Source organism: Trichomycterus rosablanca, chromosome 21 (genome assembly GCF_030014385.1).
Source record: "Trichomycterus rosablanca isolate fTriRos1 chromosome 21, fTriRos1.hap1, whole genome shotgun sequence".
NCBI classification, from domain to species: domain Eukaryota; kingdom Metazoa; phylum Chordata; class Actinopteri; order Siluriformes; family Trichomycteridae; genus Trichomycterus; species Trichomycterus rosablanca.
In genome coordinates, this window is record NC_086008.1 from 6100060 (window position 1) to 6117163 (window position 17104).

Consider the following 17104-nt stretch of genomic DNA (forward strand, 5'->3'; position numbering starts at 1 on the left):
TGTGTTACTTCAACATTTCTTCAAGATTTGCATTTTTTAAGCTCGTGCTTCATGGGAATTTGTGCCTGGAGAATCAGCACACTGAAGCACTGACCCAAAGCTGCTGAAATTTCAAGCATCCAAGCTCCGTAGGTCAGTGTTTTCCCAGCCTTCTTATTTTCCAGTATTTAGACTAAAGGTAAGAAATCGACTACAGACAGTTATACACATTTCAGATCTATCATTCATTCATTCCTCTCCCAGCAAGCCCAGTTATATTAATATTAAATACATCAAGAAACAACTGGAACTCTTTCTTTACCCTCTTTACCGCTCTGCAAACAAAACAAAACAAAAGCATGTAGCATTTACACATAAACACGAGAAAGATCCAGTCCATAATACCAGATGATAAAACTCATCAAAAAGAAATAAACCACACTGAAAATCATCAGCAGATCCTTGTGTGTTCGTCTGAGTGAGTTTCTATATTTATGCGTTTGTAAAGCCGTACTAGCACCATTCTTCCTCCTCCGCTTTTGGGTAGGCGTGCCGGGTGGCGTCGCTGCCACCGTCAGACCCAGCAGGCACGCCCATGATGTAGTGGTACCCGTTGGGCATCCTGTGAAGGGCATTCTGGGACAGTGTCGGGAGGGTGATGATCTGCTGCGAGCTCAGCAGCGCCGTCTGGGACTGAAGAAACGGCTCGGAGCTGATGCGCATTACGGGACTCGGAGGGGGTAGGGTGGCCTGGGTACCCATTGCAGAGGACACGGGGGAAGAGTTGGCAGTCCTGTAGGCTACAGCCAGGCGAGGAGTCAGGGGCGTCTGGGGCAGCTGCCTGCGCCCGTGGCTTGGCGTGCTCGAGCCCGAGCTTAACAACACTGGGCTTCCTCTAGCCCAACCACTGCCCTACATAAAAATTGAACAAGCAAATGAAATGATGAAGGTGATGTGCAACAAATGGATCACAGATAAATAAAAACATGGGCAGAGAAAAAGAGAGAAGGAAGAAAGGAACGAAGGAAGGAAGGAGGGAAGGAAGGAAGAAAGGATAGAGAGAAGGAAGGAAGGAGGGAAGGAAGGAAGGAAGGAAGGAAGGAAGGAAGGAAGGAAGGAAGGAAGGAAGGAAGGAAAGAAGGAAGGAGGGAAGGAAGGAAGGAAGGAAGGAAGGAAGAAAGGATAGAGAGAAGGAAGGAAGGAAGGAAAGAAAGGAAGAAAGAAAGGATAGAGGGAAGGAAGGAGGGAAGGAAGGAGAGAAGGAAGGAAAGAAGGAAGGAAGGAAGGAAAGAGGGAAGGAAGGAGAGAAGGAAGGAAGGAAGGAGAGAAGGAAGGAAGGAAGGAAGGAAGGAAGGAGAGAAGGAAGAAAGGAAGGAGGGAAGGAAGGAAGGAAGGAAGGAGGGAAGGAAGGAAGGAAGGAAGGAAGGAGAGAAGGAAGGAAGGAAGGAAGGAAGGAAGGAAGGAGAGAAGGAAGAAAGGAAGGAGGGAAGGAAGGAAGGAAGGAAGGAAGGAAGGAAGGAAGGAAGGAAGGAGGAAAGGAAGGAGAGAAGGAAGGAGGGAAGGAAGGAAGGAAGGAGGGAAGGAGTGAAGGAAGGAAGGAAGGAAGGAGGGAAGGAAGGAAGGAAGGAAGGAAAGAAGGAAGGAGGGAAGGAAGTAAGGACAGAGAGGAGGAAGGAGGAAAGAAAGGAAATAAGGAAGGAAGAAAGAAAATAAGGAATGAGGGAAGGAAGAAAGGATAGAGAGAAGGAAGGATGAAAGGAAGGAAATAAGGAAGGAAGATAGGAAGGAGGGATGGAAGGAAGGAAGGAAAAGATCGAAGTGAAGAAGGAAGAAAGAAAGGAAATAAGGAAGGAAGGAACAAAGGAAGGAAGGAAGGAGGAAAGGAAGGAAAAAAAACAAAGATGAAAAAGGGCAAAAAAACATTGAAGAAATACAGGGTGCAAAAGACAGGTTTAAAAGAATAAGGTTGAAGAAAAAGCAAAAGAGAGAGAATGATGAATAAAGGAAAGAAGTAGAACGTACAGGGAAAAATAAGAAAAGGTAGAAAAACAAAAGAATGGACAAAGATATGTGAAAAAGAACACAGAGAAACCCAATAAAAATAGAACAAAAAGTGATGGGAAAAGAACAATGATTAATTAAAAACAAAAGGAAAGGGAATAAAAAGAAAGTAAAAAAAAAGGAAGTGACAAAGCATAACAAAAGAAAGAAAGAAAGAAAGAAAGAAAGACACATAAAGCACAAAGATACAGAGGACGGCAGTAAGCAGACATTGAAGTAAAAAGATGGTGCAGAGAAGAAAGAAAAGAGCAGACAGAGAAGTGACAGATCATGAGTTCTTGTACTGAGAGTATAAAAGAGTTTAGTTTCTCTGACCAGCTGTAAAATGAACAAAAGCTCAAATAAGCACACAAACATTCAACATCCCCACAATTTACACCCTATAATCCTGTTTTTTCATGCTTAAACCTAAACTTTTGTCTTGGCTTAATGGCATCACCAAAAATCATGCAGTGCCACGTAGTAAACTGCTTTGTCATTACAAGTAAAAGTAACCAGTAATTACTCTGGTAATAAATGTAAAAGACACATAAAAGATTTATTTCAAGGGACAGAAAAACAAATGGCATGAGAGTACACGTGCAAATGGCTCATAAAGACTCGCTGCTCATCTGAAACCATCACTGTGCTCAGCACCCTGACAATCATAAATCATGTGACAGCAGTCAGTAGGAATCTCACTATACTGGAGACCTGCCAGCTTCGATATTATGTTGGGTTATGGGGGAACATACCCCAACCTTACCATAGCAGCTTCTTTACTTAATCTACTGAGATTCTGTGAAAGTATTGTACTCTATTTTTTTTAAAAAGAGGATGAAGCGGTCTGGTGGTGCTCAAATGCCTAATTAGGTTTTGTATTGACCCCAAAATGCTGCTGTCTATTACGCTAGCTCACCACTATCGACCAGACATGATTGGCTTTGTCTGTGAGGTAGACAGTGCAGTGGATTGGCGCCCTATCCAGGGTATTCCTATTTTATGACCATTGTTTCCAAGCAAAGCTGGACCCACCACAACCCTGACATTAAATCAAAGCAAAACCCCCTGGTCCCACCTGCTTGTTGAAGGCGTCGTCCTGACCCTCTCCAGGAGAGGTGGCACAGCTGGCTGGCGCAGGTTTAGCAGGAAAGTGCTCCCGGCTGCCGTAGCGGTCACATGAATAGTAGCGATGTTTCTCTGCTGTGGATGAATGGTGTTTCCTCTCGTGAGAACGGCCCCGGTCGTGCCCTCTCTCTCGAAGTGAGGGGTCCCCGTCTGGGTCATGTGCTGTGCCTGAGAACGTGCCCATCAATTAAAAAAAGGCAAACATTTATTAATGATTAGACTTGCTATGACTATTAATTAAGCCAGAGTTTATTTTACTTGACTAAACAGACATTTAACCCCTCACATTCGAACACAAATTGAACAGACTGGTATTACGGATTTATTTGCTAATATTTGTATTTGTGTAAATGTTGTGTGTAAATTATTTTCAGATTGTCCCAGCCCCTCTTTGGGGGACTAGATGGCCCTGATGGTTCCCCTCTGATATATAATGATGGTTATAATAACCCTGTTATACTCTAAAAAACTTCTTCATGTGGAAGAACGTTCCAGAAGATTTTAACACAATATAATAGAATTCCTTTATGTGTCATATTCACACATGTACAGTACAGTGAAATGATTCTTTTACTTATTCAAGCTAGTTTGGAAGCTGTGGTCAGTGTGCAGGGTCAGCCGTTGTACGGCGCTCCTGCAGCCAAGAGGTTTATGAGCCTTACTCAAGGTCCCAAAAGTGGCTGCTTGGCAGAGTCAGGATTCAAACGCACAACCTTTCGATTGATAGCCCAGAGCTCTACCCCAGTTCTACCACTATCCCAATTTTGGATTGTGTTTGTGAGATTTTTTTTGTCCATTCAGTCAAAAGAGCATTTGTGAGGTCCAGTACTGACCAGGCTTGTAACAGACATGGGGTTGAGGTCAGGCCACTGGAGATCCTCTAAAGCAAACATGTCAAACCATGTCTAGACTTTGTAAACAGTGGCAAAGCCAGGCAGAAACAGTAAGGAACCATCCCTTAATGGTTGCCACAAAGTTGAAAGTGTATATTACTTTATATAATTAGTTAGCAAATGTGTGTGGACATATCAGCGGGGTGTCCATATTTACAGCATTTTTAAACACTTGTGTACAATGTGATTTATAATTGTGACTAAATACAATGTAAGCAAATAAGTGTCTAGGACCTTGCTCAGGGGCCTGACAATCGCAACTTGGCAGTGGTGGGCTTAAACCTCTGACCTTGTGACCTCACTAGTAGAGTACCTAAACCACTAAGCTATCACTGCCCTACACATACTTTTAGCCATATAGTGTATGTATGGAAATGCTTTTCATGCATGAATATCCATAGCAGATTTGTGATGGACAGTGTAGAATTTTTAAAATGCTGCATAGCACTTCTGATCAATCCCTGTATCTATGAATCAAAAGAGATCTGCAGAACGCCCATCGTCCTTCCAGAATTCCACATTCCTTAAAATACAGTCTGTGGTTCTTCAGTCTTGTACTTCTTGGCACTTGTACCAAGTGTGCACGGTTGGCCAGCTGAGAGGTGAACATAAATTAGCAGGTCAGTGGGTCGGCAGCATGTCTGTCAGAAGGCTTTTATCTGGGTAATGGATGCCAGCTGTGTGGTAAACCTCTGTCAGCAGACGCTACTGCTGCTGCTTCACTCACCTGCAGCACACGGCTAAAGCTCCAGCCAAGATCTGCAACTGCGTGGTGTTTCTCAGTAATAATCTGATTATTCTCTGGTTTTGGAACAAATCTGATTATTGAAATAATAATGTAACTGGCACACTTACATTTTTTAGATCTGCCCAGTTATCGTCTTATTCAACACATGTAATCTGGTTTCTCTGGAATTTTTTATGAAAGCATATGTGCAGTAACACAAGGCAGCACTGCTGTAAAACTGCACACATGGTGCTCACATCAGTGTTGTATATTTGTTGGTACACTACTTACTAAATTACTTTGTGATTTGGGACACTGTCTCAGTTAAGCAGCTTGAGGTCAGAAAAAAGCAGGATACTGGATTCTCCAGTTCCAGAAGCCTCCCACCAACCAAAAAAGCCATTATGTTGACCGAGTACTATATATTGTTTTCATTTTATTACATTGATGACATTTAGCAGACACTTTAATCCGAAGCAACTTACAATTACGACTAAATACAATTGGTACAACTCAGTAGGGGTAGAATTTGAACCAGCAACCTTGTAAAATTGCTTGATAAATGCAGCTTGTAGCTTGAAGCCTGAGGCATGTCTAATGGAGGGTTGCTAGTTGCTGTGTTGCTTAAATATGCAAATGAAAAATTCATTCATCTAGAGTGAGAGTTTGGGTGTTATCTTACCTCCAGTGCCAGCGGGCTGGCCACCAGATGATCTGTCCAGTGACCTCTGCTTTTTCTCTCTGTCTCTCCGGTGATGGCAGCGGTGATGATGGTGATGGTGGTGCGGTCGCTCCTGATTGGGTTTTTCCAGATTGTAGTCATTTACAAGGTCCTCCTGAGGGCGTTGAGGGGCAAATGTGGATGCTGAGCGCCTCAGGGGGGAGTCGGGAATCGTCTGAGGAAAGATTTTAAAGATTGTAAATTTTAGTATAAATTTTTAGTGTACATCAGTCTAATGTAGAAGGCAGGTGCTAGACTGGCCTGCCTGCAGTCCATATCTGCCTTCTGTTGAAAATGTGTGGAGCAGTATAAAGTGCAACATACGACAACAGAGACTGTGCTATGTTTAGTAGCTGAAGTGTTATACGAAAAAGAAATCTTCTGTTACAAAGACAGCAACTGGTGTTCTCAGTTTTCAAATGATTATTTAACACTGTTAAAAGTGAAAGGTGATGTAATACTGGGGTAAACATGAACTTTTTTGGAATATGTTGCAGCCATCAAATTTATATGAATAAATATAGAAAAAAAGTTATTTTATAAGGTAATTAGTTGAAAAATAGTATGTCTTGTTCTAATTCTAATCAAATACCAGTGAAGAAGGATTTGTGTATCATTATCTGTATTTACTGTATTTTTTACTGTTTCAACTGTTTATGGAGTTTGGTTTTAATTAAAATGTTGTCACTAGACTGATATAAATGGCTCTGATGTTGGTAATGCCTGCATTAAACTTTTGAGGACTAGTGTTATTAAATGGCACACAATTCCCCAGCACTTTGGCTAAATAGCCAATATAATACACACATTAATTCTGGCTGCTGCTCTGCCCATCTGTGCCAAATTAAAATGTGCAGTTTGACTTTTCTATAGTATCATAATGTTAATATACTGTTAGCCAATTTAAACACAACTTTTGGATCACAACTTAATTTTTGCACATGCAATACTAATAGAAACTTTTTGGTTGTAAGCGGTGAGGGTGGGAGGAGTAGTAACTGGTCGTGTCTGAGAGACTGAGAGAGAGCTTATAGTCTGGATTTAGCGCCATCTGATTTCCACCTTTTTGGACGTTCAAATAGGCTTTAAGGGGAAGAAGATTTTCATGTGATGATGATGTGAAAGCAGCGCTGCATCAGTGGCTACTCGCTCAACCAAAAACATTTTTTGCTGATGGCATTAAAAAGTTGGTACAATGCTGGAAAAAAGCATCGTAGGTGAATATGAAGAAAAGTGATGTCATTTGTTTTTAAACTTTTTTAAACTTAATAAATAGGGTTTAAAAAAGTGCAGAAACTTTTTGAAGAACCCTCGAACCCTTGATTGCCACTACAGGACAGATTTTCCAGCAGGGTTAATTAATGCCAAACGTCTTGAGACTGCCATCTGCTGATTAATCAACCATCCATGTCTAAGTGTAGGAGCTAGAGCTAAACTCAGACACAGGTAGAAAATATGAATTACATGCACACACACCCCAGACAAACTACAATGTCAAAGTATTAAACATGATGCCCAAAGTGGCAGATCTGGAACAGCTGTTCAAGCTTGCGGTCGCATTTTAGCTCCAAGTAGCTCATTTAGATTGTAACAACAGCATTTAAACAGTCATTGTGTTCAGGAGGCGACCTGTGATGATTAAAGGTATTCGGTCCTCTCTAAGACACTGTATCTGTTATGTACCTCTGATTACATGGTTTATGAAAGACTTCAGCTAATCCTAAGATTTCTAATAATAACAGGGTAAAGAATCGCTTTTGTTCTGAGCCTGTGAGATCAACATAAAAAATTAGGATGATAAATATTATTAATAATAATCTAGTGGATTTTATAGATGGATTAAATAGGATACGTGAGGATTCAAAATAACACACTTACTGGTAGTAAGGTTCCCGGTGAATGACGTGAGTGACTTCTCTGTTAATGTGTAATATAGAAGAGCAAGAAAAAAAGCAGAGAAAGGCATTTATTTTTATGCAAACTCATGACATGATGGATTTATGAAGCTCAGTGAAAATTTTTAAACACTCAAGTAAAGAGAAATATCATTTAGAGCAGGGTTCTTCAACCATTTGGTGGCAAAGTTCCCTTTAGTGTTCACCAGACCTACAATTAGCAGATTAACTTGAAAAGCACCCACATCAGCAAGGACAAAATATAACGATACACAACCAAACTTTAAACATTTTGAGAAGAGGTTGATAATAGAAACACTAAACAAAGACATTCAGCTGTAGATAACAAACAGGGTAACTGTATCCACCTGCCTTGTTTCGTACCAGACCCCCTTTATTATTTTCTATTTTATTTTCTTTATTATCTTTATCCTGGTCAGGAAATCAGGAAATCAAGAAGCTGAAGAATTTAGAAGTTTATCACTTTACCATGAGGAAGCAAAAGCAGAAGAGTTACACTCTGGGAATTGGAAATGACTAAATTAGCATCCAAAGTCTCTACCATCCAGGAGTAACAGAAACAAACTAGCATCATGTGTTAAAGTCCAAAAAACTGTACAGACACGTGCGCTCTGGCCAAGATATTTTAAAATTGTTGGCTGTAGATTCGAGACCTTGTTGTTAGCTTTGGAAATCTAAAAAGACAGAAGGGTCTGTGTTTTTTCTTTCAGTGAGACTGAACCACTGAATATATGTATCTGGGTTGAACAGTCTTTGTTAGTAGAAAGCCAAGCTGTAGGCTGGCATGGTGCCAGTGTCAGATAATTGAGTAGGGGGGTTTCTCTATTTGAATCAGATGGATTTTGGCTATATGAGCAGGTGCTGAAACCTCCTCATCACTATAACTACTACTGCTGGACACAGTAGTTCGTTCAGATTTGTTTAAACACTGATCATTACACCTGCAGATTCTTTATTATGTTTTGCATAACCAAGAAAATGATTAAAAGCTCCACTGCTGAGAAGCGTAACAAGACCAGTAGTTCAGTAAATGTCCAGTAGCCAGCGCACGTCTCTCTGTGTACATTTTTTCTGACAATCGCATTTTACAGACCAGTGCTCCCCCATTCTAGTCTATATATATATATATATATATATATATATATATGTGATGACTGGCACTAATAGTACTACCTAGTGTCTATCAAACTCACCCTGACCAGGATAAAGCAAATTTGTGAATTTGTGATCATGATTAAATTCAGCAAAAGCTGTGTGTCAAATACCTGCATCTCTGCATTGAGTTTGGGCATGGACACGGCACGCCCTTGACCCTCTAAACCAGCAGGTGCAATTGTGCTTGCACTATTCTCCATTTTCCTCATTTCTACTGACACCTGCTACACACACACACACAGTAAAATCATTTGGTCTCTAAGCTTGTGAAAGGATTTTAATGCAAAAGTGTTAATAGTAAATACCTGGGCAGTGTTTGGGTTGGACATGTCTTCTGATTGGCCTCTGGAGATGGGTCGTTTCTTTGACCCTTTAACCTCTTTGGTCTGCTCTGCTGCCCAAGATGAGGAGCTTTTGATTGGATTATCATGGCTAGATTTAAACCAGGACATAAATAAATAAAGTTATGTCTTCTATGCAGTTTTTGTTAAACCAGTATTTGTTAATAAGTATGAGCATGTGAGCAGGGCTTACAGGGTGTGTCCATTGTTTAGTGTGGCAGAGCTGGGTCTGAGAAGCTGGGGGTCTGATGGACAGTCCAAAATGCTCCTGCTCTTCTCCTGCATGGGATTCAGAATGGGCTCGAGAAGAGCGCCCACATTGTTCTACACAGACACAGTCAAAAGAGACTCAATGAAGTCAACATATTAATCTGGATGTAATAGTGAAACTGTACATATAGCTTCATGTGTTTTTCCTGGTCAGGGTCGAAAGGGAAAACTGGACACAAGGCATAAATACTCTGGACAGGGCACCAAAGTCCTGTGATGGATTGATGCCCTGTCCAGGGTGTTTTCTTTTCTTGCACCAAGTGCTTCTGGGACCTTGACCAAGATAAAGCAGGGGTTAAAAAAAGCAAATGAATTTTTTTCAGTTTGTGTTTAGTCAGTCTATAAATTATGATATGTACTAAATGAGGCATCGCATGTTGTGCAGTTAAATGAAATAAACAACAGTAGACATGGAATAGGCGAGGATTGAAATATGTAGGTGAATTCAAGTAATATTTTAACACTTAAATATGCACAGTGTCTGACCTGTGATCCAGGTTCCTGCTGATCTTTGTGCTGCTGTTGCTGCAGCTGCAGTTTTTTGGCTCGGTTCTGCTTGTAGTAGTCAAAGATCATGAGAGCAGCATAAACCTTCCCGACGGTCAGCTCATTAGCTACAGGAGAGAAAATTAAACAAGCAATATTCACAGTCAGCTCCAGATTTACTGGCAACCTTTCTAAAGATCTTGAAAATTAATTTAACTAATTGCCTTTGTAATTATTTTTCACAACCTCTGAGTGAATACATATCTAATTACCTTATTACCAAAATAAATAATTCAAAAACCTTCATTATGTACTTGTATACTGTTAGATTACTGGGTAGCCATCACAAGAGCATAAATCACTTGTAGTACGAGTTGTTATTGCTCTGAGTTTGATAGAATGATCTTGGAGAATACCAACGTTTGATCACTGAGGCTCCTAAAATAGATTATAAAGCTTTTCAAAGTCATTTAAAGCAGGTATTTAAAGATTTTGTGTGCCTTTACAAAATTTTACAAAAGTTTTTTTTCTATTTATTTATGTATTTTCTCCCCTTTTTCCCCCCGATTTAGTGTAGTCAATTTGTCTTCCACTGCTGGGGGATCCCTGATTGGATTTGAGGAGGGTATGCCTCATCCGATCTGTGCGGACCCTTAGCGGACCCTTTCTTTTTCACCCATGCTTTCTGCATAGAAGAAGATCCCACCCACTTAGTCTGGTCATCCCACTCAGACACTGTGTCCAATTATTGTCTGCTGCAGGCACAGCCAATTGTGCCCACTAGATGGTGCCCAGCTGACGGTGGCAGAGCCAAAATTCGAACCAGGCTGTTCAGAATCTCGGCACTGGTGTGCTAGATTTTAAGTGATACAGACTTTTATTAGTTGTTAGCTACATTAACTTTAGCAAACATCAGTTGACATTAGCATTATTTGCTTTTTGGGGTTAATAGAAATTACATTTGGTTTTAACATGTAATACCTGAAATTAACTTCTTTTTAACAGTATTCACAACTACTTATAACTACTTTTAAGTAAAATTATTACACTTTTAGTTTAGTAACACTCTTTTTTGCTAAAGCAATATTTTTTATTGCTAAAGAAAAGGAACAGAACCGGTTGGAGGTCGAATGCGGCTGTGCTGTAACCTGACAGATCACTAGATGGCAGTAAACGCAATTATGTCCAGCAGTCATTTAAATGAATGAATGTGTGTGTGTGTGTGTGTGTGTGTGTGTGTGTGTGTGTGTGTGTCTGCGTGTGTGTCTGCGTGTGTGTCACTCACGTTTGTGGGGTGTCACCAGTAGATCCATGGTCTTCTGAGACAGGTTTGGCCAGACAGTCGTCAGCTCCTTCTTTAATTCAGCATCCCTCAGACGCTGTGCTATGATTCCTGCACACAAAAGCACAGCTCATAGTTTAGATAACCACATTTCTGTTTTAACTGCTGGGTGTGCTTAATAATACCATGTAAAAATGCACGAAAAACCATTAAGAATCCTCTTAGTGTGCTAAATCAGGTAAATAATAAGGCTAATATATGTAATGTGGCTACAAAAATTCCTCTTGCTTGTTCAAATGCTTATTGTACATTTTCATTTACGGAATTTAGCAGATGCTTTTATCCAAAGTGACTTACAGCAATGTGACAGTATATTATCTAAGCAATTGAGGGTTAAGGGCCTTGCTCAAGGGCCCAACAGTTGCAATCTGACAGTGGTGGGGCTTGAACCAGTGACCTTTCGGTTACTAGTTCAGTACCTTAACCACTAGGCTAAAACTGCCCTACAGTTGTACAATGTTAAAGAATGTAACAACTAGTCAGTTTTGTAATTTATAAGCATATATTTGCCAACTTCTACCATTATCACCTGCCTGTCTTCCTCTGAATTTGATTGATACTAGGTGATAAAATTGCACAGCCACTGATGCTACATGAAGTAATATCAATATTACTCTATTAGTTCATAATGTATTTGCTAGTGGGACATTAAAGTAATCCATCATTTTAGGATCTTTATAGTATTTCAATTCATTTCTAATTACAGTCCTTAAATATTTTATGAGGGTGAGCAGCTACAGTTTTTCCAAGAGACATTGTTGACAGAAGTGGTATCCTTAGCATTAAAACAAACTACTTGTGCATATATTTAAGGTTGAATTATTCAAGCTATTTTGGTCTATTAAAGAACATTCTATGCCAAACAGCTGACTAAAATACTATGTATAATGCTGAGAATCAGCTGAAGTGTTGTAAATCAGGGCCCCAGTGGACTCCCAGTGGAAATGCTGAATCACACTTTACTATCTGGAAAACTGTTGGACAAATCTGGGTTCGACAGATTCCACCTACTGGAATACATAGTGGTAACAGTAGAGAGAATGAAGCTCTGTACTGTGTTCAGGGTTTGAGCTGGACCTCTCAGTTCAGATGAAATATAATATTAATGTTACAGCATAGAAAGACATTTAAAAAAAACTGTATGCTCTTCTGCATACAAAGCAAGGTTCAATAAGACATGATTTGAAAAATGGAGTGTAGAGGATTTCCAGAGGCCTGCACAGAACCCTGACCTCAACCGTATTGAACACCAGAGGAGCTGGAACACTGTTAGTAAGCCAGACCTTCCGATCTAACATCAGTGCATATATAGTAATATAAAATTAAATATATCAAAAGAAAGACTGGAAAATGCATGACTGACCTGAGGCCAGCTTGATCTCCAAAGCGGTGCGGATCAGAGCCATAAGCGTAGAGGTGAAATGTACTGAGGTGTCATCAGCGATGGGCATGTTCATTTTCACCAGGCGCTGAAGGGAGTCATGAAAATCGTTAGCCTAAGAATCATTCTGCAACGACTCAGATGAAGCAAACCCAAGCCTGCAAGATGCCTTCAGTCCAAAGCTATCTGTGTGCTTGTGAGAGTCTTAATCAAGTTTTTTCTTTTGTTACAAACTCTTTGGAAGTTTAATGAGATGGTTTAAAGTACCCATAAACATTTATGTTTAAACCATAAACAAGAACCTGGGTTAAGCTGTTAATTGTTGAGTATTTCTTCTGGTCTGAATTTAGCAAGTCTGTTAAACCAGTCCAACTGCTGTAAAGATTGGCAGGGGGCGTGAGTTAGAAAATCATGCCCATCTGCCCAGCCATTACGGCCGGCAGGGGGCATGGAAGTGCAGATGATTCACTGTAATAGTTCTTTTAAGCGATAATCTATTGCCTCATTGAGCATTAATTCACTCCAGGTGAAGGTGCCTCTATTTAGTCATGGTTTCCTCCCCACAGAGATGCTGGCAACCTGCCTTTCTCTGGAAATCATAATAATGGGCTTGAGTCACATACGCTGATGTTGGCATCTTTATCTCTTTATCTTTTTCCTGGAAACTCAGCTCTGTATGTTTTGTGTCTTTGTCTTAATACCTTGTTTGTTTCTGTTATTTTGGCCACCTCATTTATTTTACCATTGTCCTTTTTGTTTGTGGCTTTTTATTGTTTTACCTTGGTTAAGCGTCCTGGAAATTGGGTTCATTTTTCAAACATGGCAGGTACGGGGATGCACCTGGCGCCTCAGTGCTGTGGTGTGGGTGACCTGCTCCTCTAATACTTTACATACCACACCAAGAAAGATTAGAATTGTGAAAAATATTTCAGGAGAACACAAACTGAGCTAATATATAATACGTATGATATAGTAATAGCAACTTGGCTAGAATAAGAATCTGATATTAATCTGATAATCTGTTATTTAATCCAGGGGTACTTTAAACACACCATATGTATAATTTACACCATTATGGTCCTTATTAGTGGACACAGTAGACTTTAAACCTGTAGATAATCAGTGCTCTCAATCTGAAACACACAAAATGTTTTGTCTAAAAGCACAGTACCAACACAGAGACATGACAGTATTAATAAAATGTTCACATTCACTTCTATAAACTACAGTCTGCAACCAGAGTGCGTCGGTGAGAGAGAGAGACTCTGACAAGAGTAAGAAGAAGCATGAAAGCATAACCATGAGAAGCTTTAGAGATCACAGGAGCTCCACTCTGCCGCCGGCTAATCCATCAACAATGCACACTGCCAGAGCCACAACAGATCGTGTATGTAATTTAAACATGTAGAATTCTTTCAGAACGGTACTGAAGCATAAAGTGTCAGCCAGATTAGTTCAATCTTTAATCTGTGGTGTTTTATTAAACATACAGGGATGAGCAGGATTTCCAAAACTTTTTCTCCCAATCTAGTCGTATCCACTTACCTGACTGCATTACACTTCCTCTCTATGGATGTTGACCTCCACCTTGGTTGAGGAGAGCCAAGACTGACACACATGTGCAGTAGCCGACTGCATCCTTTTACCTGCCCGAGGCGAGTTCATATGCAGATCAGCCTTGTGTATGGAGAGCCACTCTCTGATCAATGCATTATACCTCAACTCTGTGCAGGCGCCCACAACCAGCAGAGGTTGTAATTGCATCAGTTATGAGGTCCCTATTTGACTCCCACCCTGTATGGACAACAGCCAATCGTTGTTCATGTAGCTGCCCAGCCCAGCCGGATGGTAGAATTGAGTTTCGAACCGACGAGTTCGAAATGTCAGCTCTGGTGTGCTAGTGTGTTTTACTAAAAATGTCAATATTTTCAATATTTGACCGCAATGGAAAACACTATGGATTGTCAGATAGACAGTCTGTCTGGACTAGTAATGACATGAAACAATTCAGTTATGTCTAAAAAGAAATGAGAGACAAAACTAATATGAATTTAGTACATAGAAATTTTAGTTAAGCAAATCTGCCAGTACTGGTAAGACAGTAATGTGAAAAATCATTTGCCTCACTGCTTTTAACTGCTTCTCACACTAAAAAATCTTAAACAAAAGATTTAAACAAAAATGTACACAAAGAGCTTTTGAGTAACAACACAGCTCATTGTGTTTAACAATGCAATGTATTTAGGGAACAATATTTTATTGACCTTTATTGCCCCCCAGTTACTCAGTCATTCTTTTATTCAAATCTCAGTTCTATAAAACACTTGCTTTGATCACATTAATTTAACATTTCTGTGTTCCTGTGCGGTCCTGATAGCTTTTTCAGTGCACCTTTAAAGCACCTTGTGTTCTGTATCACAATACATTTGAGAGGATTTGGCCCATCCCTGTGACAGAGTAAGTAATATTATAATGTGTTTTAGCACGGCTGGCTGTGAAGAGTTGAGCTCCCCTGATTAACAGCATACAGCAATGGAGATAACTGCAAATAAAAATCATAATAAGAGAAAAAAGACGAAAGAGCGGTGGATGTGTTGGATGGGCATGCAAGCAAGAGAAAGAGCGAGTTAAAAGGAAGAGAGAGAGTAAAAGTTTTTTTTAGTTCAAAGCAACATACAAAACACTTGTACACACAAGTGGCACTTAGAAACAAAGACTATTCTAAAAGTACACTAATTAATAAAAAAATTGAGCAAAATTTTGGGCAACTAATAAGAAGGACCACACCTGTTATGCTCGAATGTCTGAAATGTCTAAACCAGTTACAGTCAAACACCAAAAAGGCCGAGCTTCATAGGGAATGGTGGTTCATAAAAAAAAAATCAAAAGCAGAAGGTAAAATGGATGTTTTCTGTTTGATTTGCTTATATTGTGTGCAAACAATGCAGAATAACAGCCCATGTGATCAAATGTTAACAGTAACAAGTAAAACAGACCGAAACAAAACCCTGAGCTATAATGCTATCAGTACAGGGATACTCCAGCATTTTATAATCCACTTTATCTACTTCATCTATACCGTGGGTGTGAATACAAGTAACAACAATTCTTTTTTCTGCTTGCCTAAAGGTCGTAGTGTGGTGAAATGCAGAGCGCCTGAGCCAAGACTATAAGCATCATTATATTACTATTACCATTATTATTATTATAGTCATTTCTTTTATTATTATTATTACTATTGTTATAGTTATTATTAGTATTATTATTATTAATATTATTATTAATACTATAGTTATTATTATTATAGCCATTACTTCATTATTGTTATCATTATTATTATTATTATTATAGCCATTACTTTATTATTATTATAGCCATTACTTCATTATTGTTATTATTATTATAGCCATTACTTCATCAATATTATTATTACTATTATTATTAAAGCCATTACTTTATTATTATTATTATTATTATTATTATTATAGCTATTGCTTTATCATTATTATAGTCATTAATTTATTATTATTATTACTACTATTATTATAGCCATTACATAAGCAGTTAAATGGACAATGTAAAGGTGATCAGTAGGTCGTCAAGAGTAACCCAACGGGGACAAAACAAGATACTGTCAAGTGTTTTTAGTGACCACGCTTACTGTTCATTGCCCATTTTTTTTTACATAATTAATAAATTCAAAGAATGTACCACTAAAAATCTACTTATAGATAATTACATAATCAAAATATATACATACGAAAAGATTTAAAAACAAACATTTTGAACAATTAAAATGACTATAGTTATACAGTTGTGTTTTAATGGTTATAGACTGAATGTAATAACTGCTCTTAGACGTCTCTAGTTAGTAAAGTTTGAATAAACATCTCGGTATGAACTTAAACTCTCTGTACTTCACTACAGACGCAGTAGACAGTCAGTGTGTTAAAAATGCTGAAGTGGAAGTGAGACACAGTGGTCCACAATAAGAAAAGAAAAGATCAGAGAGCTGCACAAAGTAAAAACAGGGAAAAAGGGCAGGAGAGACTGCAGAGCACACAGGCTGGCTGAAGGGTAAGCCAATGAGAAGACAGGACAAAGGGTGCGGGGGAGGAGAAGTCGGGCTACCTTGTAGGCGATTCGTGGTGGACATTTCTTCCCCAAACCTAAAGGTGGGGACATGTGGAGCAGCATCTCATACATATCGCGGTACTTGATACGGCCACTTCACAGAATCGAGAATGCGACAAACCCAAAATAAGAGACAAGGATGGGAAGTTAGAGAGACGGGAATTGAAAAAAACATGAACATGAACGAGAACATGAAATGAAAAAAAACCCCACAAAATATTAAAGATAAACAAGAAGACAAACAAAACCAGAAATCTTTGTTATTTTGATTTCCAAGGGTGTCATGAACAAGGATGCCATCCTCGCCCCGGGCGGGGTGAACGATGGATCATAGAGGTCAGAGAAGAGAGGATTGATTCCTAATGGTTGAGATGGAATGGAGCAGAGGTGCACATGGTATGATCAGTGACAGAATGGCTGCATTGTTTGAATGATGTCTGCTTGTGCATGCTAAGAGACATCAGGTCACACTTCCTCTTTTAGTGCTTGAAAACAAAGGTTTCAGTGCCAGCCGCTTTCCAATCAGCTTTTTCAGCTGTAATATCAGCTTCAACACTGAATTGGTGGTCCAGTGTGTTCTGGTTTAGCTCA

The 17104-nt window shown here is 39.4% G+C and overlaps 1 protein-coding gene across 1 annotated transcript in view; it reads right to left on the reverse strand.

Annotated features, from left to right (window-relative positions):
• Window positions 1-241: 241 nt before the first annotated feature.
• The window catches only part of cacna1ba (calcium channel, voltage-dependent, N type, alpha 1B subunit, a), a 122807-nt gene continuing 105944 nt past the window's right edge, over window positions 242-17104 (reverse strand). Inside the window, exons 39-49 of the mRNA XM_063017845.1 lie at window positions 16511-16607; window positions 12362-12467; window positions 10942-11049; window positions 9657-9784; window positions 9094-9224; window positions 8865-8991; window positions 8670-8783; window positions 7367-7405; window positions 5450-5663; window positions 3098-3315; window positions 242-891 (exon numbers count right to left, since the gene is read on the reverse strand). Of these exons, the coding sequence (XP_062873915.1) occupies window positions 493-891; window positions 3098-3315; window positions 5450-5663; window positions 7367-7405; window positions 8670-8783; window positions 8865-8991; window positions 9094-9224; window positions 9657-9784; window positions 10942-11049; window positions 12362-12467; window positions 16511-16607 (1681 nt within the window). The 3' untranslated portion in view covers window positions 242-492. The remainder of the gene's footprint in view (window positions 892-3097; window positions 3316-5449; window positions 5664-7366; window positions 7406-8669; window positions 8784-8864; window positions 8992-9093; window positions 9225-9656; window positions 9785-10941; window positions 11050-12361; window positions 12468-16510; window positions 16608-17104) is intronic.